This window comes from Patiria miniata, unplaced genomic scaffold (assembly GCF_015706575.1).
Source record: "Patiria miniata isolate m_02_andy unplaced genomic scaffold, ASM1570657v1 HiC_scaffold_17, whole genome shotgun sequence".
Classification (NCBI taxonomy): Eukaryota; Metazoa; Echinodermata; class Asteroidea; order Valvatida; family Asterinidae; genus Patiria; species Patiria miniata.
Genome location: NW_024037055.1, coordinates 8,836,274 through 8,862,738, shown reverse-complemented (window position 1 = coordinate 8,862,738; position 26,465 = coordinate 8,836,274). Strand labels below are relative to the sequence as shown.

Below are 26,465 nucleotides of genomic sequence, written 5' to 3'. Positions count from 1 at the left end.
CAAGCTGGAATGTTAGAACCATGCGCACAGGGCTCTCAGACAGCCTTGACCACATTGACGATTCTCGCAAGACCGCCATCATCGACCATGAGCTCGACCGACTCAATGTCGACATTGCTGCTCTCCAAGAGACACGGCTTGCTGACTGTGGTTCCCTTAAGGAGAAAAATTACACTTTCTTCTGGCATGGCAAGAGCGCAGAAGAGACCCGAGAACATGGCGTTGGCTTTGCAGTGAAAAACACCCTGATTGCCACAACTGTACCACCAACAGGAGGCTCCGAACGCATCCTTGCCATCCGTATATCCACCAGCAGTGGACCAGCCAATCTGTTGAGCGTTTACGCCCCAACCCTCTGCTCTCCCCCTGAGTCAAAAGACAAGTTCTACGAGGAGCTTGACACTGCCATCAGCACCATCCCAAAGAACGAGCACCTGTTCCTCCTGGGGGACTTCAATGCTAGGGTTGGCGCCGACCACGAATCCTGGCCAGACTGCCTTGGACACTTTGGAGTGGGGAGTATGAACGAGAATGGGCAGAGACTGCTAGAGTTGTGCTGCTATCATCAGCTCTGCATCACCAACACCTTTTTCCAGACTAAGCCATTGCACAGGGTCTCCTGGAGACACCCAAGATCCAAACGCTGGCACCAGCTCGACCTCATCATCACGAGACGAGAGACACTCAACTTTGTCCACTTCACCCGCACTTTTCATAGCGCGGACTGTGACACGGACCACTCCCTCGTCCTCAGTAAGGTCAAGCTACAGCGCAGGCAGGTCCACCATGCCAAGCAGAAGGCACGTCCCCGCATCAACGCCAGCCGCTCCATAAATCCAACTGTCACCCAGCTCTTCCTCACCTCACTTGATCAAGCACTCTCCTCCTCCAATCAGCAAAGTGCTGTGGACAAGTGGAACTGCCTGCGTGACACCATTTATGACCAAGCCCTCGCAGCATATGGCAAGAAAGTGAGGAAAAATGCAGACTGGTTTGAGGCCAGTGGAGCGGAGATGGAGCCAGTTATCGAGGTCAAGCGCACCGCCTTCCTCAAGTACAAAGATAATCCATCGACGAGGAACCTTGAGGCTCTTAGAAAAGCTAGGGGCAAGGCCCAGCAAACAGCACGACGCTGCGCAAACAACTACTGGCTCAAACTCTCCTCCCGCATACAAGCCGCTTCCGACGCAGGTGACATCAGGGGTATGTACGAGGGGATCAAGCAAGCCACAGGTCCCTCCATCAAAAAAACGGCGCCTCTGAAATCCAAGTCCGGTGAAGTCATCACCGACAGCAGCAAACAGATGGAAAGGTGGGCTGAGCACTACATGGAGTTATATGCCACAGAAAACACAGTGTCAGAGGAGGCTCTGAATGGCATCGCAAACATGCCTGTGATGGAGGAACTCGACAAGGACCCCACGCAAGAGGAGCTCAGCAAAGCTATTGACAGCCTCGCTTGCGGCAAGGCCCCAGGTGCTGATGGGATAACACCTGACATCATCCAACTTGGGAAACCAACCCTTTTGCCACATCTTCACGACCTCCTCTGCCTTTGCTGGAATGAAGGAGCCGTCCCCCAGGACATGCGTGACGCCAAAATCGTCACCCTGTACAAGAACAAGGGCGACCGCAGCGACTGTAACAACTACCGCGGCATCTCTCTGCTCAGCACTGTGGGGAAGGTCTTCGCACGCGTTGCCCTTATCAGGCTCCAGCTTCTGGCGGAGCGCGTCTACCCTGAGACACAGTGTGGCTTCAGGGCAGCAAGATCCACGGTGGACATGATCTTCACCCTTCGACAACTGCAGGAGAAATGCCGTGAACAGAGGAGACCTTTGTATCTCGCTTTCGTCGACCTCACAAAGGCCTTCGACCTTGTTAGCAGAGATGGTCTCTTCAAGCTGCTTGTAAAGATTGGTTGCCCTCCAAAACTTCTCAGCATCGTGACATCATTTCACAACAACATGCAGGGTTCAGTCTGTTGTGATGGAGAAACCTCAGAGGCCTTCCCAATCCGCAGCGGAGTGATTTTCTTCTCTCTCCTGCTGTCGTTTGCATTTGGCTCATCCCCTGAAGGCGTCTACCTACACTCAAGAGCTGATGGCAAACTCTTCAACCTTGCCCGCCTTAGGTCCAAGACGAAAGTGACCAGTGTACTCCTGAGGGAAATGCTATTTGCAGATGATGCAGCTCTAGCATCACACACAGAGACAGGGCTCCAGCAGTTGGTGGACAGGCTCTCTTATGCATGCAAGGAGTTCGCCCTCACCATCAGCATTAAGAAGACCCATGTCATGGGCCAAGAAGTCGAAACCCCATCCTCCATCTCTATTGACAACAAGACCCTAGACTGTGTGGGCACCTTCACTTACCTCGGATCAACAGTCGCCAGCAACCTGTCACTTGACGCAGAACTGAGCACCCGTCTTGCCAGGGCCGCCACAGTGATGGCCAGGCTGGCAAAGAGAGTGTGGTCTAACAAGAACCTAACTGTGCGCACAAAACTCCAGGTCTACCAAGCATGCGTCATCAGCACTCTGCTATACAGCAGTGAGGCCTGGACCACCTACACCAGACAAGAAAAACGGCTGAACAGCTTCCACCTGCGCTGCCTACGCCGCATCCTTGGCATCAAATGGCAGGACAAAGTCCCCAACACGGAAGTCTTGGAACGTGCCCACTCCACCAGCATGTTCGCCATGTTGAGCCAGCGCCGCCTCAGATGGCTCGGTCACGTCCACAGGATGGACTCCGGTCGTCTTCCAAGGGCCATCCTGTATGGCGAGCTTTCGTCAGGCTCCAGGCCAATTGGTCGTCCGAACCTACGATTCAAGGACGTCTGTAAACGCGACATGAGGCAGGCTGGCATAGACCCCAACAGCTGGGAGGAAGCCGCCCAGGATCGCAGTGCTTGGAGACAGACAGTTGCCGCAGGGATCCACCGCGCTGAGGAGAGGCGCACCACCTTGCTGCAGGAGAAGAGGCAGAGGAGGAAATTGCGAGTAGCAGCCCCCACCCCTGAGTCAGTCCCCTCTCCTTTCGTCTGCGCTAATTGCGGCAGAGACTGTCATGCAAGAATTGGACTGCTCAGCCACAGCCGCCGCTGCAACAAAGACGACAATCCCCCGGGCGCAGTCCATCGTCAGTATTGACGGACGGATGCCTACTACTATCTCGTGCGCACGAGATATATGTCGTGCGCACGAGATACATGTCGTGCGCACGAGATATATGTCGTGCGCACGAGATATATGTCGTGCGCACGAGATATTATGTCGTGCGCACGAGATATTATGTCGTGCGCACGTCATATTTTTTCTGCGCCTGTGATAATTATCTCGTGCGCACGAGATATTATGTCGTGCGCACGAGATAAAAAAATAATTTTGGATGTCCCTTTAGGGGCTCCGTAACTTTATAAAACTCCGTAATTCCGTAAAATATATCTCATAAAAACGAACTTGGACAATATATAACTCATAAAAACGAACCTTGCGAAATATATATCTCATAAAAACGAACCTTGCGAATAAATAACTCATAAAAACGAACTTGGCGAAATATATAACTCATAAAAACGAACCTTGCGAAATATATAACTCATAAAAACGAACCTTGCGAAATATATAACTCATAAAAACGAACTTGGCGAAATATATAACTCATAAAAACGAACTTGGCGAAATATATAACTCATAAAAACGAACTTGGCCAAATATATAACTCATAAAAACGAACTTGGCCAAATATATAACACATAAAAACGAACTTGGCCAAATATATAACTCATAAAAACGAACTTGGCCAAATATATAACTCATAAAAACGAACTTGGCCAAATATATAACTCATAAAAACGAACTTGGCCAAATATATAACTCATAAAAACGAACTTGGCCAAATATATAACTCATAAAAACGAACCTTGCGAAATATATAACTCATAAAAACGAACTTGACCAAATATATAACTCAAAAAAACGAACTTGGCGAAATATATAACTCATAAAAACGAACTTGGCCAAATATATAACTCATAAAAACGAACTTGGCGAAATATATAACTCATAAAAACGAACTTGGCCAAATATATACTTGATGGCACTACAGGGCTTTCGTAGGAATGGTTGAGACATATCCCATTTTTTATTTTAATTAGGGCCATTCACAAGGCAGTGCGTCACCAAGAGTTTGCCACAGAGAGTTCATTTTCCCCAGTGCATTATCGGAGGTGGTCGACAAATTTGCAGCACGGGACATTTGAAATTGTTCGTTTTTCCGGTCAGTAGTTTCATAAGCATCCAGGGAGTTCCAGGGCCCCCAGGGAGAACAGTTCATTGACAACTGATGGGGCTACCCTGGTGAAATAACACGAAATAAATAAATAAATAAATAAATAAATAAATAAATAAATAAGCATGTGATTCGAGTATATTTTTTCCCTTTTCTTTGTATCAATATGGTGATTTTAATAAGGCGGCAGAATGCTATGCCCAAATCCATAATAAATTACATATGTAGCTCAAATTGTTTACTGACACAAATGGGCCATGTTTTGTCGACCGTAAACTTGAAAAGTTGACTTTCCATGGCAAACTCGTGGTGGCGCACTGCATTGTGAATCGCCCAAATTTTAATCATGACACGTTTGAACTAATGACCAAAACTTGAGTGGCTCTGGTACGGTTTTAAAGTAAAACTCGTTTATATAGGGGAGGGCTAATTGGTATGTTAGGCTGTAGATCGTCCTTACAAATAATTCTGGTTACCATTGGTATTTGTTTCACTACTGGTATTATAATGGACTGAACCAATTGTTACTGTTGCAATGGTTTTACATTTAAATTTAACAGTGGTTGTAATAGACCATTATCATGTTGCGGCCATATTGTTTTTTTCCCATTCCAATTCAACGTAACCAGAGCGAGGCTGGAAGGAAAAATAGTCTGGTTCCTTTTTGCACACACAAAAATTATCATTCAGTACTGTTATTGGATTCAGGGAACATAACTAAAATGGTGGAAGCATGATAAAGGTCAATTAAACAACAATGTTACATTTGATTTACCATAATGACAGCAAGTCAGTAGGAAAACTTCAAGCACAGTTTTGTTTTAATGTCTTTAGGAAAAAACCCAATAACAGTGTTTTTGAATTCCAATGAACTTTTTTTTTCATTTTAAGATTGAAAGTTATAATCTGCGTGGTAAGCTGTCTGGTTGGTTTGTCCGTCATTTGTGCTGTGGTCTTCTACGTGTACAAGAAGAAACGCAGCAAGAAGTAAGTTTAAACTTCGTGTACAAATGATTGCAAAATAACCTGCGTTTTGATATAAGGTTAAGGGAAGTAAGCGGGCAAGTTTGCATCAGATGTACATTTGTATCATGCACAGCGCCCCTAGTCTCATGTGGTGTCACCCCCCCCCCCCAACATTTCGAATTGCCCACAGCCGAGCAATTGTAGAATTGTTATTCGACGCATCCCCTATCCCCCCCCCCAAAAAAAAAAAAATCGCCGACGCGGAATAACGCCATTGCCCCAAGGCGGGGAGAGTTCAACGATTCATCAAAATACCGAGATTGGTACATTTTTCCTGTCTAAAATTTCATTGTGAAAATAAAATAATTAATAAAATCAGAACTGGCTCGTACTTGAAATCCAACATACCAGTGTTACCATTTTGTTAAGTGTACACATGTTTATCAGTTTTTGAAAATTTTAGGACTGTCACGGTGAAAAGACTTATGTATTCCTTCTACTCTTCTACAACAGATATTATATTACGGACCCTAACGGTGGTGGGCAACTGGCGTCTTATGTTCCCCGCTATACTCAGCAAGCCTTTGATGCTGCCACATTTGACGATGGCAGTGTCGATCATACAGATGCCGATGAGGAAGATGAAAACCAGGACTCTCCATCAGGAAGCTTACTCTCCATAAGCAAAACAAAAGGTGCTGAAGCCTCCTCATTGGATTGTGGATCTACTCGTGATGAATCTTCCCCTGCTTGTCCTTTATTGAGCCCTGCTACTGAAGTTGAGAAGTTGGTACGTCCAACTATGCAGGTGGGGAGCTCTGTATGCCTCGATAAGGAGGTTGATGAACCAGCGGAGATGCTGCCGCTCCTAAATGGAAAGGGCAGCCAACAAACAATCGGAGGTAAGTGCCATGACCTGGGTTCAATCTCATTAAGCTTGATAGAGCAGTCGTAAAAAAAAGAAAGTTGCTAGAAAGAATTGCTTTCAGTCATTCATTAAAATTTACACGCATTTAGTATCTTCAAATCCTTATAATAGTAAATCTCTGCCAGAAAAAAGAAATCTGTCATCTTGGTTAAAAACTACGTGCGGGTAAAAACGTTTATGTTAAACATAATTAGAATTTGGGAAAATGATCTCATTTTTACAAACGAGTTTTTCTTGCTTAGATCTGACTAAAGTTACATACATGTAGACAGTTTCTTGATATTTTGTAGACAAATGTTACCTGATGGCCAATCATAAGGTGTGAACACGATACACGTGTAACATAATGGAAGATATCATGTTTCCTTGTAATGACTGTGTTCGGCTATTGTTTGGTGCTTGGTTACCGGCTTCATAAATATGCTTATAAATGGTGGGCATACAAAATTAATCCGAGACATATGATTTCCACCAACCATGATTAACGTCTTCAGCTCACCAAACAGATTGACATGTACAGTGTAGCCTACTCTAACCACATAATAAATTGAAGTTTTAATTTCTCTGTTCAACAGCCATCAGTGTACGTTATTTTTATGGTTTCTTTTTTTCTATATTTCTTCAGAATATCAAGAAGATGATTGCGAAACAAAGTTGTAGAGATGGACCCAACCATTTTGCGTCTGCTACAGGTCAAATAGCGTGATGTCAACGGTTATGTACATGTAGTTGTATTACATTTTAACGCATGTTTAATAGCACCTAAAGATAACAAATATAGATAAACGGTCATTTTAGACATTTTTGTTGTAAATCGTCGATGTACCAATTTTTTCAGTATGTCGAGGGTGGAGTCTCAAAGCACCTTTTGGTGTCCTGATTGGAGAGACGTTCTTTGGACATGACCAATCCACTACAATCTGCGCATCTTGATCATAAGGGAGATGTGCAAGTGCAGCCCATCTTACACGGATACTCATTGCTGATAGGCCAATAAATGTTGTAATATGAATCATATTTGCTTTATAGGAAGGAAGTTTGCTATGTTATTTTGGAGACTAATTTTAAATATGCAAACATTGTTACAGTAGAGCCATACAAATGAAGAGCATTTTCGACGTCCAAGACATAGGATACCAAAGTACATTGAAGTTTACTTCATCCCGTAATTGTCTTGGCGAAATGCTATATCTGGTGCATATAAATTACATTGATGAAACGAAACTTCCTAATATTTTTAGAATTAGCGACAGATTTGGAAACTATTGCTAACAATTGTAATATTACTGCTTTTACTCTATTTACGGTCATCTGTGCATATATTTTATACAGGTGGATTGCCTTAAAAAACGGCTGTGGAAGAAAGTTGTTCAGTTATTTTATTGTAAACGCATTGTTACCCAGATTCTTTTTTTACAAATGACTCCTATATAATCTCTGATTATTTTAAAATCTAAGTAGTTGCTTCATTTGTGATGATGTTGCTCATGAGCTCTGACATGTTTTGCTGAGATTTGAGGCAGAGAGTAAGTAGATGCTTTAAGCCTAAATTAAACCATGCGCCATCGAATGGAGTCATTTCAGCCTGCGTTTAACATTTAATAATTGGTATTTACATTTAAGAATTAATATTTTACCATTTACTAATAAGTTTCCGTGCACCTTTCTATCAATAATAAATTTACAAACTTTCAAAATTGTCTGTGAAATTGTGAAAATGCCCCTAGCCTCTTTTTCACATATCTGCACTGATTTTGCCATACCTTCTGTATCAGTCTTTTGAGAGTTTAGAAGGAAGAAGTCTGTTAAACAAAGAAAGGTAAAGATAAGTCGGACAACATACCGTCTGGGTTTTTTTTTTTCATTTTGGCACTCTGGTATTTTCATGTTCTCAACTCAAGGAACTGAAATGACATGATATGTATATGAGTATTATACATAGGGTCTATAGAACACCGAACTTGTACCAAATGAAATGCAAGAATCTTCAACTTATTCGTCGCCACGATGTTTGTGCAATTTCAATATTGCTTTAAAAGACACTTCTATACAACCGATATGTTTGAAGGTGCTGATCTCCATCTTTCAGAATATGTAGTACATTGCAATGTTTATGTAAATGTATCCAGCTCCAATACTATGATATTAATTTGAAATGAATAGAATGGTAGACTTTTTTAAAAACCATATACTCCGATTGATGTCAGAATTATACTCAAACCTCAATAAAAGTACACAGACACCCAAGGTGTGTGTGTATATGTGCCACAGCTTCAAGTTTAATTTAAGAAAATTCACCGGAATACCAAAACATAGGGCAAACAGGAAGCATTAGGTAGTACCCATGTCCACCGTTAATCATCAGTGATTATTAATATCGATATCTACCACTACATGTACATGTATTACGAGAATACCGCAATACAAAAAAAAACAGGTAGGGCAAACCGGAAACATAAGTTACGCCCAAACTCAAAAAGGATTCACTGATAACAATGACCACGATAGGGATAGTGATACCCAAGACCATTTTCCACACAAACCATCCACAAAGAACGCAGCAATGACGCAACAATGACTCAGTGATAACGATAACCACAATATAGATAGTGATACCCATGACCACTGTCCACACAAACCATCAAAAAGGAACGCAACAGTGTGAATGTTCTCTACTCAATTGGAATCGCTCCAGGAAAACTATAGACCATAAAAGGTCAACAAATTAGTTATTCCAGAAAACTTTCTTAGAATAGTAAATTACAATCAATTGTTCCAACCGCTGGAACATGCGGCCGGTATAATCCGTGTGGGATGTCACGGGCTATTTGTTACACATTTGTGTTTACAATGAGGATAAACTCCCAGGTATGGTAGGGAATGGGCCGTGTAGCACATCACGGCGCTATATTGTTACATTACAAAATTACATCTAGCACATGAGACTTTAGAGGTACATGTGCAAGCGAAATGTCCCATCCCATTGAAGTTAGCTAATCCCACGTCCAAATAAGATTGGGTGTTCGACTTCTTATTTGGCACGAAAAAAACCCGCCAAACTCGAGAAGCGCGACCCACAAAAACAGAAACGAACACACCAAAGGTACTTCCGAGTGTGGTTGTTCAAACACCTTGGCCCAGCGCCTTCATTATGAGAAGCCATGCGGTTTGCCTCATTATAACGCGCACTCTTCCACGACTCAATACGAAAACTGCATCAACTTCAATTTGAATATATGAATGTACAACCTACTGAAGATGTGCAAAAATATAATGACGTCACCATGACGTCAACATGTATCAAATGTCAAGCAATGAAAGAATTCTAGATTTAATCTTTGGAAGTCAATATAAAATAAACCGTGAGCGACCTGAACTTGAATTTTGTGGGAATAGATGGAATAATTCAGGATCTTCAATTTATCTGGTGTCTACAATATCAAGTGACCCTTCCTTCTGGTCTAAACCGGAAGTGCCTCATGATTTGAAAGTCGAAAAAGTTGTGAACTTATCTTCAACGATGTTAGTCTTCAACGATGCTGACGTCGTCAAATGTTAGAGCGCCCTCTAGCAGCAGGACTTAAAAATGTCACAAAATAATGTTCATTTGATGGGTGTGGCGAAGTTTGCGGGAATCGCTTCAAAATTAATGTATATGATGACCTTTATGCGGAAAAAATGATGACGTCATTAGACCAGAAGTTACAATGAAAAGATCTTAAAACCTTATAAAATTGCTAAACAATTTGTTTTTCAAGATAGACCAAAAGTGGATCAGAATTAGACCCAAGTCCAAGCACTTTCTCCTGAAGAGATTCGTAAGTAATTAAATCTTAAGTAAAAAGTATTGTTTATTGAGAGTCTGTATAATTAAATAACTTATGTAAGATGCTATTCAAGTTTTCTTTATGAAAGTTTAGAACAAGTTATTTATTCATAGTTTTGAATTTGATGGCTTAAGAGTCACTTCACAAATTTGAAGGGCTCACCTGTTTAATTTGAAGGATTGAAGAGTCGATGGTTCGTTGTAGAAGTGTAATTGAGGACTTACCACATTTATTGCTATAATTTAAAAAGAAAAGAGGATCCAGACACTTGTAAGGTTTTTGGTATGTTTTTAATACCTACCTTTAATTTCCTACTGTTGATGTTCATAAGCATCTGAGAAAGTCTGTCCATCCATCCTACACACAAGGATGAACGACTCATCCAAACTCCTGGTTAGACGCGTGATAACGGCCTGTACTGGTGTCAAATACCATGAATACTTTTCAGCAAAGACCACTGCGTGCGGCAGCTTTCAGACTTGCAAGGCTCTTGCCTCGAAGTCTGCCAAGCCAGCGAATTATATTTTCGAGTATACATGAGTATACGTTTTTGGTCTTTATTATTGAATTCTGATAAGTGATAACTACATAACCATGGTAATGCCGAGCACAATATCTTTAGCTTTAAGATGAACGATGAAATGTCGTTTTTGTTTCATCGGTTCGGCATCCTATCTCTCTAAAACTTTTAATAAAACCCTAATTAACAACGAAAATTGGGTAAACGGTGTTCTCGAATTTGACGTTTATTTCCTGGGTAAATACTTTTTCTATATGACGACAAAAACTGCACAACACCATCTGTTATATCCTGAAGTATTCATTTTTAAAATAATTTGGAACAATTCTATCTTAAATAAGAAGTAGTTTTACTAATACAGTTTTATGAATATTTCCGTTTTAGATGTCGTGCAAAAACCCAACACGATGGCTCATCTGGAAAATTCGCCATTACGCGCCAACGGCTATTAATGCCCGTTATCACGCGTCTAACCAATTAAGGCAAGTCCACTGAGTGCATTTTGTACTAGAGCTCAGAACAGTCGTTTATCCTGGTGTCTAGGATTCGTGGTCCATCCTAAAACATGCAACCAAGCTGGGGACATTTTTAAGTGGGGACATTTTTAAGTGACCAAATCAAGCATATTGGGAGCCCGACCAACCAATGTCACCCACGAAACGAACCAGTCAGGAACAACGTCTAGAGATATTCGTATCGGTTGTGTAATGCGCGCACCTGTGTGGCCTAATATATGCAGCGCGCATTCAAACCATGTAATTGTAATTCCCAACTAAAGTCTTAATTCTTTCAGTAGTATAAAAAAAAATGCAGCAAGAGTTTTGTGCAATTTCGCTGGTCAGCTCTTTTGTGGTGTGTAGTGCCAGGGACTGAAAACGGACCATAATTGCCTGCAGAAGTTGCGCATGCGCACTTGTTTCTCCCATTTTTTTTTTTTGGGGGGGAGATATTTTGTGAATTTCTCTAGACGTTGTTACAGACGGGTTCGTGGGTAATATTGGTTGGTCGTGATACGCCCTCTCGCAGTGGGGTTATCGCGGCCACGGGTTTGTGCGTATTCAACCTTAAAGCCAGAGTCCATCATTTGCAGCTCACCAAAAAGTAACTGACGTAATTAGTGATGGAAAACATACTTGGTTGAAAGATAGGGGACTAAACTCCCTGTGAAATTATTCTTTATGGCAAGCTGTCATTTTGAAGAAATCATCAACCAAAAAAGCCTTTCAAACGGTGCGTCTTAAGAAGCATCGTTGGAAATTTTCATTGGTAGTTCATTTTTTATTCGGCGAAGCGCGCGCAAGCGTTGACACGACGCAAACGCGCGCGCAGTTGCTATAGCTACGCGACTTATATCATAGCTGCAATCGGCTCAGTGAGAACGTGTCTCGGACGCTGAATTCAGGCCCAATTCAAAACATAATTAAGCAACTTTTGATTTTAAATTGGGATCCTAAAATGTTGTTTTTTTCACGGAAGATACAGCATTCACTGAGCTAAAACTTCATCAGGTTAGTTGTTCAGCACCTTTCTTTAGATTTTGAGCACTTTTGTTGCTTCAAAAGAACAAAATGCACAAATTACAAATGATGGACTATACCTTTAACAACGTCTAGCCCTATTGAAGATTTTAGACTACTCTCCATATCAAAGCGTTGTTTGAAACCGCCTGCCCTGCCAAACAGAGCTTTTTTGTAAGAACATGATTATGTATTCATTTTTGATGAAATGTAAACATTTTCGTCATAATGTGCGAGGGGGGAACATTGGAACCTTTAAATGCAATTTTCTTGAAAATGATTTTGGCGTCAGAACGCTCATATGCCCTACTGCCGGGCACCCGACGAATTTTTTTGTGATGTCTGATTGCATAAAGGAAATCAGCCTATAAGCGATATCAGGTCGTCAATATTACTGAGATCCCTTAGGAGTTATCCTTATCTAATGTATTATGCTACCAAGTAAGAAGGTCGTCAATCTACGTCCATATGCTGTCGGAACAGCGCCCACTATCAAACTCAAGGTATACATAACTGTGTGATGTCTGACCGATAAACCTGGGAAGGAGTCAGCCTTTCCTGGCGGTGGACGTTGAAGAATTAGCTGATAAACCTCTTCGAATTTTGCCGGTAAACAAAACAATCATTCACAGTGACTAAGACAGCTGGGAGACTTGCAAAGTATTCGCACGAAGGTCTTCAATTAGACGCACCCACAACTGTTTGCGTTTCATACGTTTCTGTTTTGGGGTCGCGAGTAAATTTTATTATGCCTTGACATTTTACGAAGGTGCTTCCCTGCGCCTCACGGCAGCAGAGCTTGTTGATGAAGCTAAGGAACTGTTGGTATTTTATAATGGTACCCATTCATTATTTTATATAAATATATTATGAAATATATTAAGACATTTTAATATCAAATATAAACGATTTTGTCGACAGGATAACCATTTCGCCAGTGTTTTCGCAAAGAGACGAATTGGGCCGCGGGGTGTTCAAATGTGGTTTTGAGAAAAACGAGTTTTAAGTTGGTCACTTTTTGAAATAAACATTTGGCCTATTTTTGGAGCACATGCCAACTAACTTTTGATACAGATAGTAAGTTGAGATCTTAAACTTCAAATATTTACCAATTGCAGTATCATGGAACAATTCATTGCGGAGTAACTAACCTCCATAGAGATTTGTCTGTTCATGAAAACTCAAAATTCCACACGCCTATTGGTTTGGCAAATTGCCAGTATCCATTGCCCATACCCTTTGTGCGAACTCGTCTTTTCTTGTCTTTTAATTATATCTATTGTGAAAACTTCAAATCTCACGTGCGCGTTGCTGTGCCCTTCGCATGCGCTCCATTGACCTATCACGTAGAATCGCGTTAGAATTGCGTCAACGTAGCTTGTGAAAAAGTGTCCAATTTACATGATAATGGACGCAGAACGCGCAACATCTGAGACAACAGAACTAGTAACGTACAAAAAATCCATGGAGTTGTCTAAGGGGCGTGGCCAACGCGCAAACGGCGATAGGTATATTCGTCTCTTCGTGAAAACTCAAAATACGATTCAGATGAAATTTGTCCTACATCGATTGTCATGATTTCGTTAATTTAAACTGATTTTGACCAAAAAAACTTCGCTCAAACGTTCGTTGCTGTTCACTTAACCGATTTCGGCTTTTTTTAAAATATGTTTTTTGGCCCAATTCGTCTCTTCGAGAAAACGCCGACGAGTTTGCCAACGAGAGTAATTCTATCCCAGGGGGGAAGGAGTTATGAATTTGCCGACCCCACTCATTTGGATACATAACTTATTCTACTGCTATAGTGATTGGGAAAAGAGCCAACAGATGCTCAAAAAATTAAGCAGATTAAATAACAAAACTATACCCATTTACGACAGTAGGCCCCGACTTTGCTTTAAGTAGCATATTGGGCCTATAGTAAGACCACTGTGTACAATTGACACTATTATCATTCCGATCGTAAGATGCCTGACAGAGATTGATAACTGTCTCCGAAAACTATTTCTGTCGTCAGTTTTCATCCATCAAACTAATTACTTGCAATTAAGGTTGATGAACTGTCATTAATTACTCATTAATTATTAGTCCTTATCAGCAAGCCAGATGGTCCAGAGGTTGGAAATAATGTTATAAAAAGCCATGGAGGTTTTAGTTTGAGCAGTTCTTTGATGACTTCCGTCACAACTTACACAAATAATATTTCTCCTCAACGTGGTTGGTTTACGATGCTGGCTCTACTATCGATTCTGACGGTGACCGCCGTGGGTCCCCTCGGCGTTCTGTGCGCCGGTCCGCGGGTCGACATCTCCGGTCTCGGTGCCGTGGTCGGAGAGACCGTACACTTTCAGCGTAACACCTACCCGATCCTAGACACCTACGTGGATGTCTTCCGGGGAATCCCCTTCGCTGAGCCACCAGAGCGCTTTGCCAAGCCCCAGCCGAAGAAGCCATGGTCCGGTGACCTGGACGCGACGACGTTCGGGACCCAATGCCCTCAGCCGCTGGTGAGCACCAACACAGGCGAAGACTGCCTTAACATGAACATCTGGGTGCCTAACCCTAAGGTAAGTAGATTAAACCAATGGGTAAGTAGAGTGCACATTTAATAGTAATGGCAAATAATTGAGACAGGTAAAATAATATGTGGAAGAATTTTTGAAAATGTTGGCTCACATCTGCATGTGGAGGCTACAGATAATCTTCCATAGGCGATATTCTAACTTTCTCAGATGGTTGGTAAGTAATTCAGACGTCATTAACAGCAAACAATGAAACGAACAGTGCCGCGTCGCAAGTTCCATCCTGAAATGATCATTGTGGGTTTTAACGGAGCGAGTTCTTGAAATGTTTACATAGCAAATTCAGAAAGTATTAAAAGGGGGTTATAGACACTTGGGGGCGCTGTCATAAGCACATACTGTCATGTACATTTAGCGGCGTTTGGATTATGTACATATATGCAATTCCAATTCAGAACTGGCTTTGACAAGTGCGAGTGCGAGCCTTTCCCTTTTTGTCGAGGATGGGACTTTTTGCTGGCGCTAGGGTGGCTATAGATCGCGGTCCATTAAGAGCCTGTTGTTACGCCGCTGTTCTGCGTATGCGTATGAGCCCAAGGTCTATATTTGTATCCCATATGTTTGTTAGCCGACCAAAGCTGCTGTCATGCTGTTCATCCACGGTGGGGCGTTCCTGGTGGGCACCGGTTCGGACGAGACTTACAACGGGATTTCCCTGGCCGCTTATCGTGACGTCATCGTGGTCACTTTTAACTACCGACTCGGAGTCTTCGGATTCCTCAGCACAGGTGGGTCTCAGCCTTTCACAATTAATTCTTTTACTGACATCCGCATATTATGTTAAGGGCAAAATACATTGTGGGCGGCTTCATCACCACAGAAATGTTAATCAGCCAAACCCCAGAAAACGTACGCTAAATCTATGTACGAGGGAAAAGAACATTTTCGAAATTTGAAATGAGATTAAATAAGGCAAGAAACAAAAGCAAAAACGGCCAAAATATCCCCAAGAATTGAAATATCGAAGACTCGGCCAAAGTATGTCGAAGCTGCATCTACGTTTCGCTTTCGTTATTTACCACCAACTGTTAATTACACTCATTGCAAACCAGATTTTCCCCTCGTCTGTGTAATATTCGCAAGGTTTGGCTTTTTTTATTTTTCATTTTTTCCGAATCATTCAACGATGTCTGTATTTTGTTATTACTTGTTTGCAGGGGACGGCGAGCTTCCTGGTAACAACGGAATGTGGGATCAGCTTGATGCTTAGCACTCCAATGGGTCAAGCAACATATCGCTGGTGAGTGTGTGAGTTTGAGACGATAAGCAGTGGGGCGTTCACGATGGGGGAGGTAGCTAGGCATGGCGATCCGGTCTCCAAGATTGTGCATGATTAGCCTATCTTAGAACCCCTATGGCAGAGAAAAACTGATTTCGTGATCTGTTCCAAATAGGACTCATTGCAGTGGACGCAATGTAACCATATCAAAACACCTTGAGACGGTTGAAGAGCTGGTGGAGTTGGCTCTTACACACAACCATATGTCACTGGTGATAATCTGTTTGTAAAACTCAGCTATCTCAGTTTGATTTGACCTTGATTGGATTTTATATTTGGTGTTTCCATTCCAAATCTCGGTTTCGTCTCCGGCTTTGGCTTCTTGAGATTTTTAAACCCCTAACTTTTGCGCCTCGGGTTTAATATACATCGGAATTCTGCTACAGAATATTGTGATCATAATTTTAATCTTACATCTTATGAGGCCAGTATGATCTCTTTGTATCATCATCATCATTATTCCAGACTTTGGAGGAGACAACAGCAGGATCACAATCTTCGGAGAGAGTGCTGGTGGCGTGTCGGTCAGTCTCATGACGCTCGCCAAGCAATCTTGGGGTTACTACGACAGGGCTATCATGCAGGTACGTGCTTATGGTGTGATTCAAGACTTTGAAGACTGAGACTTGCTCGGACACTTGATGGCGGCAGACATGTTAAGTACCTCCAACAACTCAAGTACTGCATTAATATGCTTCATAAAAGGAACATCAGGGAGGCTGCATATGCCACTGCAGTCTCCCTTTCAACCAACGGCGTCCGTGGCACAGCATTTTCTTCTCAAATATAAATCTGCGGTCCTTAAGTTAATACAGGGTGATAAAAAAAAAAAACTTAAATTGCCGGACCAATTTTTGAATGAAGTTTTGCCTGTAGCACTTTCAAAATCGAGGATATGACCGCCCATCAATGAGCTTTGTTTTAGTGCAAGAATCATTTAAATCACTCATGTACTTTTCAAGTTACAGAATTTTGAACACAAACACTGTTTTAAAGTTCTTTCCACGGATCACAAAAAAAGTAAGCGTTCTTTCAGCAAAACGAAAACAATTCACATGCATCCCTATGAGAACTGTTTGCGTTTTGCTGAAAGAACATTTACTTTTTTGTGATCCGTGGACAGAACTTTAAAACGCTGTGTGTGTTTAATCTTGAAAAAGTACATGAGTGATTTGAATGATTCTTGTACTAAAAGAAAGCTTTATAATGGCTGGCCTTTCATAACTTATATTGTGAAAGTGCAACAGGCAAAACTTCATCCAAACATTGGTCCTGCTATTTGGGTTTCGTTTTTTTTACTCACCCTGTATGTCAAGGGATCTACCAACAAAATGTCAAATGTGTCAATTTCGATATTTGTTCAAGTTGAAACTTCAGTGAAACACAAGGCAGAGTATCCGTTGCTGTCACAACGTGCTACTCTTCTTCAAACAGAAAGCTTCTTAAATTACGGAAGGATGTTAAATAATTCCTTTGACAAACAATCTACATTTTTGACAGTTCATCTAACTTAGCAAGTATTTAAAACGTTTGTTTTCGGGTAAAATGTTTTTTCCCCTTTACATTCAACTTCTTCATCTCAGAGTGGAACTGCAACAGCTCTTTGGGGAGTCCTTGACCCAACCAAGGCCCAAGATGACGCCTTCGGACTCGGTAGGAATGCCGGATGCTGGGCCTTTGGAAGCAGTTCAAGTCTGGTCAGTTGCCTCAAGAAGAAAACCACGGACGAGATCATGAGTGCTGCTTACCCGGTAAGTTGGAATGATAGCACTGGACCCTCAGAGCGAAAATCTCGAGATAGTTTGAATGATTGAAAGCCGTCCTAAAAAGGTAACCTTTAGGTTTTTATACGTTTATCCCCTACCGTGGTTCTATGACAGTTAATACATGCATGGTCCAAGACTAACACCTTTTGTTGTCTTGTTCTGTCAGGCATACATTGGATATCAAAATCAAGTTATACAATTAGAGTGTACAGTTTCCTCGTAGTGATTGCTGGTGGATCACACAAGTTGCGAGAAGTTATCATCTAACAATCAATTGCATCTATATCCCGTACATTTGAGTCCAATGAACGGACAGACCCCTTATACAACCTAACAACTATGGCGTCAGAGGAGTTTGTAGACACTTCAATTGTCTAGGTCAAAAATATTTCCAATGGAAGCAATGTGCCCTATTAACGTTCCTATATGACTCCTTTATTTCCACACTGAGTTTGCAGTGTCATCTTCGGTTTTAACCCTGTTGGGTTGTTTTATATAATTAGTTTTTCTGTGTTCATTCTTTCCTTCAGATTTTTGTGGCGGCGTTGCTAACGAAAAACAACCTGATCCCATTCGTGCCTACCATCGACGGGGAGTTTCTGACCAAAGACCCAGCCGAGCTCTTCCGACTCGGTGAGTTTAAGAGCAGTGACGTCCTGCTGGGCACCCAGCGAGAGGAAGCGCCTTGATTGCCTTCAAGGCCTTATTGCCTACCTCCTTGGGCTAAAACCTTGTCATCAGCAAGGAGCAGATTGACGGATCTCTCAGCAGTTATGTCTTCACGGAGCACGACCAGGCGATGTTGAACGTGATCAGCGCGAACTACACGGACTCCACCCAAGCCAACTACCTCCGGCCGTTTTCCTGCCTCACCACGGACGAGGGATTCACCTGTCCTACCGATACCGTGCTGCGGCCAACCCAAACACCTACCTGTACCAGATGACCCATGTGTCCTCCTTCCACTTTGTTCCCCTACCGACTTGGGACGACATCGTGCCCCACGCAGATGACCTCGCCTATGTCTTCGGCACCACCTTTATGACAGGCTTCCATTGTCGGCGGAAGAGGTAGACATTTCGGTGGACATGATGCGATATTGGACCACCTTTGCCAAAACCGGGTAAGGAAATTTAACATTAAATTATTACTCTACCATAAATTGTTTCTTTTCCTTCTAATTTCGAGTGTGGTTATAACTAGGTTTTTAAAACAAATAAGGAAATAAGGCAATTTGCAATGCTGTGTTTTCTAGAAGGAACCCCTTTAAACTTTACAGCCAACGTCCTTATAATTAAAAGTTTTACTGCGTTATCAATAATGTTTATTGGGCAGCCCCCTTTCAAGTTTGACACTATTTTTTTCATAGAGGAAAAGATTAAATCTTTTTCTCCCTCCTTTTCTTCATCGGTAATCCCAACTTGGAAAGCCTGAACGAATTGGAGACGCCGGATGCTAAGACATGGCATAAGTTCAACACGCAGACCATGTACTACAAGGACTTGTCCCCGTCAATGGTGGACAGGCAGAATCTCCTGAAAGATGAGTGCGATCTCTGGAACGTACAACTCCCCAATATGGCGCCAAGGTATGACGACCGTTCTTTTTTTTCTTTTCTTTTTACAACCAACAAGGTTTGACAGATGAAAGTTTTGTCTTTACGTGAAGTTCGACTTGCTATGCAAAGCATGAAGCAAAACGATTATAGATCCAATGAATTCAAATGAGTTATTTTTAGTATCATTTGGTACGAAAATAAGAACCATCAGAAACAAATCAAGTGTTGGTGGTCTTTGAATTGACCAATCAGTCTGGAAACGTGTATGAATTACTCAGGCGCGGATCCGTTTGGGGCTTTGGGGGTGGGGGGAGGGGGTTTCAACCCCCCAGCTTTGAATCCATTTTTTTTACCAATAGAAGTACATGAACAATCATGTGGACCCCCCCCCCCCCCCCGCTCTGACACCCCGACAAGTGATAGGTAATAATGTCTGCACACAATGAATGCACAAAATTCGGACAGTGGCAGCTGGTTTACGGGGGTATTTATACACTATGGTGTAATATAGTGCTAAGGATGGTTGGATTTAAGCAGCACAACCACCCCCCCCCCCCTGAAATTATGGCATGCACCCCCTCCCCCAACCCCAGACCACTTATTGATATTACGGAGGCCAAGTGTCCGAAGGAAAGAACCCTGTCTACATTTCAGCATCGACTTTGCTGATGACACCCCCCCTCCTCCTGTAAAAATTCCTGGATCCGCCCCTGTTACTTGTTACGAACTTTTCGCAATTGCTTCAGGGAATAAGGTTTGGAGTTTTGTGAATGCTTATTGTTTTTGTGGTGATCTATAATTTAAGTATAACAAATCTAATAAAAAATACACAAATCAATTAAAAATTATAGTAACTTAGGAAAGTAAGGGACTCGTTTCAATACTTCGTTCTGCCTTTCACCAAAGTACCTTTTAGTGTTGTCCTTGAGCTTGAGAGAGAACACAATGCATGAACCAGATGTTCCTTCTGTGTAGTTTGTCGGCGAAGAACACAAGGGCTCAGGCATTGAAGTTGTACCGTTAGTGACATTTTAACGCAAGTCTCAAACGTGTTGATATTCTTTGTACGCGACAGTAAGGTATCTACCCCGCAGGGAGGATCCAATGAGGTATCGTCGGACCTACTCTCGCTTCTGATGATCGGCCACAACTAAAAGAACTGATTTGGTATACCCTATTGAATCGTCACATCAGAGGTTCGTCAATGATCTGCACATGAGTCGGCTGGAGTGATTCCCTGATTCAATCGGAGTAATTCCAAACCTTGATCTGTATATTAACATGCGGTGTTAATGTGATTATAGCTAGCTTTAATTAAGAATTTATGTGCTAACAATGTCTTTTTGTCTTTATCTGATATCATCACATAACTGTACTTTTGAAAACAACAGAGAAATCCCAGAAACGGCCTTTTGCTCATAAGCCATCCCAACCGAAAAGTCACTTTAATATAATACATTTAATATATAAAAGAATCTACTTTAAAATCAATTTTGTTTTCGCTGTTAACATTCCACCCAGCCTCATGTAGTCTGTTATTGCTCCTGATTTAACTTTGATATGATTTTCTGTATTTGTTTTACCAAATTAATCTGCGAACGACTAACAAATTAAGTTGCCTCCAGTGTCCTGCTGACAAAATACCATTATACATTTTTCATTTCTCCCAAATTTTTGTTTTAAATTGTTTCTGATAATAACGATTTAATTTAGGAACATTTTTTTTTTTCAAATGAAGCCTAATCAGAATGAGTATAAGGAATACCCGTTGGCTAAATCAAATCCACTAGCTTACTATATGTGCATTTACTTATATGCTATACTTTGTCTCCTTTTTCCTGATATTTTGAACAGCTTTCTTTGGGAGTTCTTTTTGTTTTTTAGTGTAGGCAGTGTGGGGGTGGGGGTTTACAACTTAAACGCAACCAGTTGTTCAAGGCGCCATCTACGTTTTGGTCCATAAAGTATAAAGGAGAAGCATTCTACATGTGTTTTATAAATAGCGTCCCGAGCTTCGAATAATGTGTTGATCTCTTTTGACCTTGAACCCATGATCACCTTTGACCCCAGTATGTCATGTGAACTGTTGGGGCTGGGCTACTGATACTTTTGACAAAGTTTGGTTGAAATCGGTCAAAATATGTAGGAGCAATTGACAATGTAATAGTTTATCTCATGAACTAGCTAACTATACTAACGTGTTTGCTTATGAACTAACTAACTAACTGACTAATTGACTGTAACTAACTAATCTACGGACTAACGGAGAGACATGGGTACTTGTAGAGCTGCCATCCGCATAAAACAACCGAAAACATAGTACTCAATACTGGGAGCTGTGAAACAAATAGGCTGTTTGTTCCCTTCACTCGCACCTTGTATTCTATCAACACCCTTCGGTTTTACGGTCCTCGTTTATGGAATGCCATCCCCAATGACATAAGAACGGAGTCGTCCGTGGGTCGATTTAAGATCTCTTATAAACGAGTCCTCCTCTCCCATTATGTAACATAGTTATATTTCTCTCCTTTATTTCTCTCCTTGTTTATTCACGTTTGAAGTCGTCCTCGGTTTTTGAATTGATAATTTTTGTTCCTATTTTTTTGTTCTTTTTGCCGTTAGCTATCGTCGTGTAAGTCTTTTGTCTTGTCTGTCTCGTCCGTGTGTTGTTATCAAGTTGTTTTTCTGTTGTTATTGTTGTCTGTAAGGGCTGTTTCCTACAAGCCTCGGCTTACTTAAACAGCCCCATACTCCTTAGTTTCTTTTGTACATAAATCGAAATAAGTTTAACATTTCTTTATAGCGTATCTTACTGGTATTAATTTTCTTTTCTTTTTGAGACATTTTTATTGATTTTGTTATCTTGTTATTTACCAGATTTCTTTTTCAATGATGGATGTATTTTTTAAAGGAGTATGGCATAAATGTTTTCTTGAATTGAATTGAATTGAAAATTGAATATCAATCCCTTAAAATCCGTTAGCCCCTCCCCCGGCAAAAATGCCACAGAAGTTTCCTCTCAATGTCAGCGTTTTCTGAAGATCAGCTCCTTAAAACTTGACATCAAACAAACCTGTTTTCAGTACCCCAGTAACATATAGGTTCAGTCTATTCTGCTACCATTGGTTTCATGCACACGCACACTGCGTGGCGATCATCATCAGGCGAATGGACTTCTTCGTTTGCACGGCTGGGTGGTTACTTTTTCTTGCTGCGGTCCGTTGGTTTTGTATTATTGTCGCTGTGACGGCATTAAGAGATTAGTTCGGATCTCCGATTGATTACATTGTTCTTGTTCATAGCTATGACCAGCTTTTCTTCTGTACACAGATTGCATTGCCCGGATCTACGTCTGTTTGTGTTGGATTTTTTTCAGAATGCCCCATCGTATTGCGTAACCTACACTTTTTTCTTCAAGCCCCATATGTATTTCAAAAGTTCTGTTTCTTTTTCATATTTTTCGTTGCGGAAATGACTTGGTGTGGTTCCGGTATCTGTCCTAAAGGATCCGCCAGCGATCCCAATGTAGGCCTTTACTGCGTTGCCATTGGTAACCGTGGCTTTGTAGACGACTGATTTCACCAAGCAGTTTCCACGTAGGGGGCAGTCGGCTTTAATTCTGCAATTGCAGGGTTCTCAGGGGGGTAGTCTGATCTTTTTGACTTTGCGATGATCCTGTCATTGTGTGACATTATCACCGATTTCATGTTCTTCATACAACTGTAGCTGACTTTGATGGAGTTTCTGTTAAAGATCTTATGAAACTTGTGCCCTACAGGAAAGTGCTTGGTGATCAGTTTTAGGAAGTTCCCACCGACATTTGTTGCGACATTGGCACTATACCGTGGATTAAACCATATTATTTTCCTAGATCTTTTTTTTTTCTTGTTCGGTTCCGAGGGATTGTGCTCGGAAAACTTGATGCTGTGGTTGTACCCACTGTTCTTTAGGGCTTCGTTATATGTCGGCGCAGCTTTCCTGAAGACATCCTCACTGGCTGACAGGGCCGATATTCGTTTCTCCACTGCGATTGATATGTGCTTTATGCTATGTTCCGTGTTGCTCGAGATAAATCGAACCAGCACTGTTGTCAGGCAATCACCATACATTTTCCACATCATAAATGTGTTCAACATAAAATTGGCTAACGAACCGGAACGGCTAATGGCCTGCGAGAAAAACTGACTTTCCTCAAATTAAACCTTTTAAAACCGCCTCACCAGGAATGGCTTGCTGTAAAACATGCCAAAACAAATCTGGTTTACGCAGTGGTTTCAGACCAAAGCCTGTCAATTGACATATCATTTATTTATCTGTACAATTTCTCAACCCAGCTTATGCCCCTATATTTTACATGAATTACTGGGGCCCACTAACATTCATTACAAGTTATCAAATGGCGTTCAGCAAAATAGAGCTTAATAAAATAAAGTTGCAACCTCATGTAAAACAAGGCCTGCCTGCCAGCCTTCATTAATATAATGTTTTTATAACAATGAGGACGGAATTATCTACACAAATGTTTTCGAAATACGACATTATTTTTGGAAACTCCTCACCGATTCAAGCAATGCTACCAGGATGCACTTTCGGCGCCGTTTCATGCATAGGTTATTCATAGATTCCGTATTCGTGATTTCGCTTGTATTATGAACCTATCGCCCTTTTTTCCATGACAATGGGGCTATACGGCCCCTTTTATTACTAATTCACAACTCCAGAAAGATTACAAGTACGTCACATCAAGTAAATACTATATTACAATTAAAAGAATAACACGAGCAAAACAAGCAAACGAAAATGTTCCAAGAAAACATCTCTCTGGCCAAAAAAATAAACGATTACAAGTAAAAGGATCAGACATACAATGAAAATCACCAATTCTTAATCAACAATTAAGTGGGAACACTGCATTTTGGATGGGCTATTTAGAAGGCAAATCTCAATGTATTTTCGTCAAGGACACAAAGAGCTGAGTTTTTGGCATAAATTAAACGAACTGTATTATCGTCAAGTCTTGTTCTTTCGAGATAGACGAATTTTTTCAAACTCGCTTTGAACACTTGCAAAATGTTACAATTATCTGTACCATTTACATCTTGTTTTCCAAATGACTCGATGGAGACGACCGATAAGAAATAAACACAATAGCTTTTGTTTATAACAATAGCTTTCCCTTTTAACGTGAGATCTCTAGTTTTCCACCTGTTAAGAACGCCGCTCATTTTACCAACTCTGGGGGCCCAGTTCGTATCGGCATTATCATCGTTGCCAAAATAAAAACCGAGGATTTGATTGTTCACCCAGTGAAACCCCCGGGACTGTCAGTGCGATTTTTCCATTTGCCTAACCAAAGTCCTTGTGATTTTTGAAAGTTGATTTTGGAACCAGATCCGGTACTGTTATATTTATTGTTACAGTCGTGGGTAACATTTTATGTCAGCATTGTGCCTATCAATTCACTTCAAAGCAAGTGCAATGTATATCTTGTGCAATACCGTAACCGCCATCATTTATTAAATATGGAGCAGCCTAGAAAAACGTGGGGACTACAAATGAAGATTCAGTTCAATGTAAGCTGCGCCTGCCGGATCGGGGCGGCCCCTCTCTTGGGCCGGCGCCGTTGTGCTACGTTGAAGACTACAGCACATTATTGTGTGACATTATTGTCCATACACGTAGCGTGAATCCTGGTGTTTACTTGGTATATATGTGCCTCTCGACCACCGTCGTCTGTAGTCACAGTTTGCACTCAAAAAATATTGTATTTGCTTTGTTTTTTTTTGTGTGTCAAATTTGTTTGTTGAGACTTTGAATCGCTAAATATTATAATATTCACTACATAAAACATTCTCATCATTCAACATAACGCTTTTACGCAAAATATATCGTTCATCATGTCCAACAAGTGACACAATTGCTTCACCAAGGTTTACCACGCCCACCTCGGGTCAACATGTAAATGAAGGTCACAGCAAAACAATCTATTGGTCTTTAGAAAACGAAAAAAATAACCTTTTACACACTAGATAATTACGTTATGTAGGGCAGTAAGATGTCTAGGTAAATAACAAGAGACAATAACGTGAAGATTACTAATGAATTACTGGTAACTGTAGCCTACAACCAAAATCTATTGGTCTTTAAAAAAACGAGAAAACATAGTTCCGCTTATAATTAATCAAAATCACGTTATAAAAACGAAAAAATTGGTTTAAAAACTACCAAACCAAAAATTCACTAAAAGCTCTCTCCACAAAACAGGTTCTTTTCTGGTGTTTTGTTTACTGGGACGCCAACCTTTTTATTCTTTGGCCTAAAATAGTGCACAATGTTGGCATTTAATGAACGTCAGCAGGTCCACGAATAGAGGTTAATCTATAATGTAATTACCCGAGATTACAACTTGAATATACATGTAGAGGAAATAAAAACAAATGCTAACTAGTCGACTCAACTAATAGAAGAAAGCGCAGCAGTAAATGGATTGAGCAGAGTTACCAAAACAATGGAAACTAACATTACTTATTTTTAACAACTATATTTACGTTACATCCAAAGGTAACAGCGAACAGTTCTTCACAAGATGCCAGTTAATGTTTTAAATCAAGTCAAAATGACAAGAGATTCAATAAACGAATAGAATTGTTCAAATCATTTCTTCATCAGGGAATTTTGATTAAAGACCCCAAAAGTAATTTGTTAACAAAATTGACGAAATTGTCAGATATTATTATTTTAATTATTTTTATTATAAACTTTTTACAAAGGCATGGGTTGTGGAAAAGACTGTACAACCCACCTTGAACCACTTCCCGTGTAAAATACGATGAACAAATTAAAGTAATCAGTTAAAGATAAAAACTATAAGTAATCATGTAACTGTAAAACAAAACGGACAACATTTGAAATTTAATGTCTATAAGAAAAAAAGGAAAATTAACATGATAAAATCTATGACCAACAAAAAATCAAGTTAGATAAATTAGACGTATGAACAAGCATATTACACACAATCAGAAACGTTAAAAATAGGTACATATACATTTAAAACTGGAAAAAAAAATCAAACCAAAGACAAATAATAACAAAAAGTATCAAGATAAGACTCCAACTGGCCAACAATGATGGAAATGCACAATAAAACCAAATTACACACAACAGTGAGGCATTAAAAGACCCTATACAAGCAGGTAAAGAAGTTTCTGAATATGAACACAGTTTTA

General features: G+C 40.9%; 1 protein-coding gene and 1 pseudogene across 1 annotated transcript; both read left to right on the top strand.

Annotated features, from left to right (window-relative positions):
• Nucleotides 1-20: 20 nt before the first annotated feature.
• LOC119724013 lies at nucleotides 21-8,097 on the top strand. Its single transcript, XM_038194933.1, has 4 exons — nucleotides 21-3,148; nucleotides 5,188-5,283; nucleotides 5,776-6,164; nucleotides 6,816-8,097. The coding sequence occupies exons 1-4, from the start codon at nucleotides 21-23 to the stop codon at nucleotides 6,848-6,850; spliced, it is 3,648 nt and encodes a 1,215-aa protein (XP_038050861.1). The 3' UTR covers nucleotides 6,851-8,097.
• A 7,125-nt stretch (nucleotides 8,098-15,222) lies between these two features.
• Nucleotides 15,223-20,393, top strand: LOC119724012 (annotated as a pseudogene).
• The last annotated feature ends 6,072 nt before the right edge of the window (nucleotides 20,394-26,465 follow it).

Excerpts from the sequence above, each read along its gene's own strand:
- LOC119724013 (XM_038194933.1), top strand. The coding sequence starts at position 21 with ATGCGCACAGGGCTCTCAGACAGCCTTGACCACATTGACGATTCTCGC. Across the intron at positions 3,149-5,187 it reads CCGGGCGCAGTCCATCGTCA|ATTGAAAGTTATAATCTGCG; the intron begins GTATTGACGGAC and ends TTTCATTTTAAG. Across the intron at positions 5,284-5,775 it reads AAGAAGAAACGCAGCAAGAA|ATATTATATTACGGACCCTA; the intron begins GTAAGTTTAAAC and ends CTTCTACAACAG.